The sequence below is a fragment of the Apaloderma vittatum genome, unplaced genomic scaffold (assembly GCF_000703405.1).
Source record: "Apaloderma vittatum isolate BGI_N311 unplaced genomic scaffold, ASM70340v1 scaffold20962, whole genome shotgun sequence".
Taxonomy (NCBI): Eukaryota; Metazoa; Chordata; class Aves; order Trogoniformes; family Trogonidae; genus Apaloderma; species Apaloderma vittatum.
In genome coordinates, this window is record NW_009703375.1 from 10,221 (window position 1) to 14,718 (window position 4,498).

Genomic DNA, 4,498 nt, shown 5'->3' on the forward strand with positions numbered 1-4,498 from the left:
AGTCTGGCATTCGTACTGTGTAGGAAGGAGATGTGGTTTAGCTCACGGGCTGTGCTCCTCAGCTAAGCCCTACAGACCTCCTCACCTGAGAGAAATGAAAAGGTGTAATCTCTGCTCTGAATCTGCATCCTATAGATTAGCTGGGAATAGCTCTCAGCCCAGGACCCTCTAGGCCACAAGCGTATTTGGAGGTTGGTTTTGTGAGGTTCTCCTTGCCCATGGACCACCTGGCAGGCTTCACGCTACTGTGAGGACTCCTGAGCAAGGTCAGGGCTCGATGTGGCTGGCAGGGCACTGAGCAAGCCCTGGGTGTGTTTCAGTGGAGTGCAGCGACAACCTCTACACCCAGAGGAGCGGGGTGATCACCAGTGCTGACTTCCCCAGCCCCTACCCCAAGAGCTCGGACTGCCTATACCGCATCGAGCTGGAGGAGGGCTTCTTCATCACCCTGAGCTTCGAGGACAGCTTTGATGTGGAAGACCACCCCGAGGTGACCTGTCCTTATGACTACATCAAGGTGAGCTGAGCTCTGCAGACTCCTCCTGTCCCATATTCCCCCAGCGCCCTGGTGATGGGACCAAACATGTCCTGATATAAACAGGAGTGATGAAGCCAGCAGGAGCCCTGTGCTTAATTGAGCCCATGTCTCTTACCACATCTGGTTTTGAACCTCTCAGCCAACAGTTCACATCCCCCCCTACACATGGTGCTTAAGCCCCACTGACCCCATTGCAGCCCCAGCCTCAGGGTGAAGCAATCCTTGGGGATCAAAGATCTCTCTCAAACCACCCTCTCTTCTTTCCCTTGGCAGATCAAAGCTGGCCATAGGGAGTTTGGCCCTTTCTGTGGAGAGAGGTCCCCAGGACGCATTGAAACCCAAACCAACAGCGTGCAGATCCTCTTCCACAGTGACAACTCGGGAGAGAACAGGGGCTGGAAGCTGTCATACACAGCAATTGGTAACTCCTCTTGCTTTCCTCCATTTGCTAGTTTTGGGCAATGGGAAGGGTTTTATAAACTTTGCAGGTGGAGGCCATGAGTTTGGGGGTCCATGATCCCGTCTCCAGAAAGGATCTCTTCAAGAAATCACAAGAAGAGAGCAATTAAATAACGCAGAACTCCTGCTTCAAAGGGTATTTTTTAACTCTATGCCAGGTGGGCCCTGACACAAGACCACATTGCAAAGCAGAGCAGTTTTGAGCAAAATAATTGCACAAGCTACTGCTATTAGCTCCCAGCTTTGTAATGCCCAAAGTCAGGGTATTACAGACTGGAGGAAAGACCTGGAGCTTCCACTCCTTCTATAGAAGAACCTGGCTGAGTGATGACGGTGTAGGCTGATAGCAAGAGCAGGATGGGATGCTCAGACTCTGCTACTCTGCATTTCCTCCATTTATTCAGCTGAATTTTGTTTTGCTTGATTTCCTTTTTATTCAAAGGAAACCCATGCCCACTGGTGCAACCACCGATCAATGGGAAAATTGAGCCTTCCCAAGCCAAGTACACCTTCAAAGACCAGGTTGTCATCAGCTGCAACACTGGATACAAAGTTCTGAAGGTACAGGGTGATGGTGTGGAGCTGGGCACTTGGGTAGGAAAGCAGGGATCCTTCCTCCCACAGCCATTGCATCTCTGGGAGAGTGAACACAACCCCTTCCCAGAGGCAAGGAAAAAGCTTCCAAAGATACAGAGAAAGAGAGGAGATGGCACTTTCCTGAGCCACTCTCTCAGCATGGCTCCAGAGCCAGACAGCTCACAGGGTGCCAGGTGTGGCATCTCTGCCACAGACAAAGTCAGCAAAAACCTCGGGGTAGCTGCCAGGGCTCTGTCTGCTCCCCACCTTGGTGGGCACTGGCTCAGCTTCCCTGGCAGACCCGCAGAGGCCAGCTTCCACAGACCAAGAGGTCCTCCAGGACTTTGGGACAGTTTTGGCAGGTCAGGAGGTTCGAGACTTTGGCAGGTCCTCTCTGGGAAACAGCTGAGAACCACAGGGAGCCGGGTTGACTCATGGGGCAGCTGTCTTCCCTCCAAGCCAGTAGCGCACTTTAACTTCTGACATGGAGCTGCCTATTTCTCTGATCTCCTCCCAGACTCATCCTCCACGCAGAAATGCCTCCTTACCCAACACAGCACCTAGAATAGGAATAAATGATTCCAGTTCCTTTGCATTCAGTATGTCACTGAGTTGCTGGCAACCAGAAAACTTTTCAAGTTTTTCCTTATGATTGTACTGCAATTTTTAGCAAGAAAAGTCCTCTCCCAAGGGTGTCTGAATAGATCTTGACTAAATCACCAAGAAATTGACTTTTTATGGAGAGATTAATTTCCTTGCCTTGTACATTGATGGTGGTTTTTTTGCTGGCATCTTCTGCACAGGATAACCTGGAAAGCGACTCCTTCCAGATCGAGTGTCTAAAGGATGGAACGTGGAGTAACAAGATCCCTATCTGCAAAAGTAAGGACACCCTTCCCCACCTTGCCAATGTCCCTCTCCTGCCAAAATCATTTCATGCTAAAGGGAGCTGCCCTGCCAGAGTGGAATGCCTTACTTAGAGACACAAACCCAGCCAGAGAGACTACGTAACACTGCAAAGCTCTTTTGGCTTTTTCTTAGATAACATAATGGGGCTCACTCCAAATGCCACAAGCAGGAGGTTGGTGCTTTTATTTAGATTATTCATACAAGTTGATTTACGAGCTGCTTTGCTGTCTTCCTGTCAAAGAAAGAGCAAGCCTGGCTCGTGAGAGATGGCTCTGTTGGATAAATCTAAGACAGTTCAGGATAATCTAGTTCCTGGTCCAAATTTCTTTCCCATTGAAGGCTACGAAGAGACAGGGCAATAGAGAAGTCCCAGGTCCTAGCCTAAACTGGGCACTGCTCATCTAAGTGAAAGGGGAAGAAAAGTTGGCCAAATATTTACAAACGTTAAAGCGAGAAAAAAGTGGAGAGGAAAGGAGATGCCATTTGAAAGGACAGATGACGATTTGCATCATCTTTTCTTTCATCAACCGAGCTCCTCTCATCTCAGGTTTGGGAGATGTAGCTCGTAACACCCTTTCCCTTTCCCCCAAACACCCACAGCCCTCAGGGAGTCTCTCACTGCATCTCAGTCTGCTGTAAGGCTGGCCCAGAGAGGAGAAAAGCACCAAACATGTTCAGAGAAGGTTTCAAGACCTTCCAAGAGAGGCAGGATTAGATACTTTGAAGACATGCTGGGATCCAAACTCTCCTCATTTGGGCAGATCCTTTTAATGATATTGTGGATCTTACCTTAGAAGAGTGTTTCTGGAGGTTTACTTCATATTTTCTCACTCAAAGTGGAAACTGGGAGGCTCTCAGACCTGCTGAATAGATCTGTATCTGAAAGGGCTCCTTAGAAAGTGTGGGGTTAGTGATATCTCTGCCCTACCAGGGAACTCCCCACTCCTACAGCTCTACCTACCACGGTCTCCCATTAATTTTATCCAGCTATCAGATAAAAATTGGCGTTGTCTAGAAAAAAAGAGCAAAAATCTAAGCAAATATTTTTAACCCCCGAAAGTATAATTTTTTTAAGAGAATTGAAATGATCACCTGAATTATCACAGCCAGGCTGGAACTGATCCCTTCTTTTGTGGTATGACTCACTACACCAGATTTTTCTGGAAAGCCAAGAAGCCCCTAAATGGACAATTCAGGCCTCCAAACTGCAAATGCCTCCCACCTCCCCGGGATGTCTGGGGGAGGCAGGGCATAGAAAAACAGTTTTACAAAGCAATGCAGAAAATAGAAAACTTCTCAGCCAACATGGATAAAATCCAGCCCCGTGGCCTGGCAAGCCTAAACACAAACCCGTGACGGCTACCCTGTCCCCAGGTCGCCTCGGCCAGGCAGAACCAACGAGTCCTCGGCACGGCCATGGCTCTGCCGGCACCCGCTGCAGCCTGGCACAGCTCGCCAGGCCCTCATTAATGATTTCTGGTGTTTTGGGGGCTGGGTTTCCTGCATGCCTCTCTCTGCTCATCTACTAATTGGGCTTTCTCTCTCTGCTCTCCTCCTTCCCCTCTGCTTTCGGTGCAGCTGCAGATAGAGTCAACAACCAGACAGAGGGAAGAGCCGGCTCGGAGCAAGTGGCCGCGTGAGGCTGGCACTGGTGTCTCGATGCCCCTCTCTGATCTGTCCGGTACCCAGGGGAAGTTCCCTTTGCCCTGGCCTGGCTGCCAAATCCATTGTGGCTTGTCTAACCGGCATGGCACTCTTAACCCCCCCACTTCTGTGGCTGGTGCTTTCTTAACTGCGTCTCGAAAAAGGGGAAGGAAATTTGGAGTTGAACCCACTCCTTTCACACTGCCGCCTCGCCCCACTGGATGGGTACCTGCCCAGGACCGCGCACTGCCACCAGCTCCCAGCATGTCCTCCACATCCCTCCCTCTCTGCTCGGATGCCTCAGCCCAGCTCGGCTCCCCCTCCAAGGCGGCGCTTGCACAAGGATTGTGGTGTGGCTGCCTGGTTGGTTGG

General features: G+C 50.3%; 1 protein-coding gene across 1 annotated transcript in view; it reads left to right on the forward strand.

The window, feature by feature from the left end:
- LOC104270298 (mannan-binding lectin serine protease 1-like) overlaps positions 1-4,498 on the forward strand; it is a gene marked incomplete at its 5' end in the record, with an annotated part of 21,126 nt that overhangs the window by 8,532 nt on the left and 8,096 nt on the right. Inside the window, 4 exon segments of the mRNA XM_009864615.1 lie at positions 321-517; positions 812-959; positions 1,440-1,558; positions 2,377-2,455. Coding sequence (XP_009862917.1) covers positions 321-517; positions 812-959; positions 1,440-1,558; positions 2,377-2,455 — 543 coding nt within the window.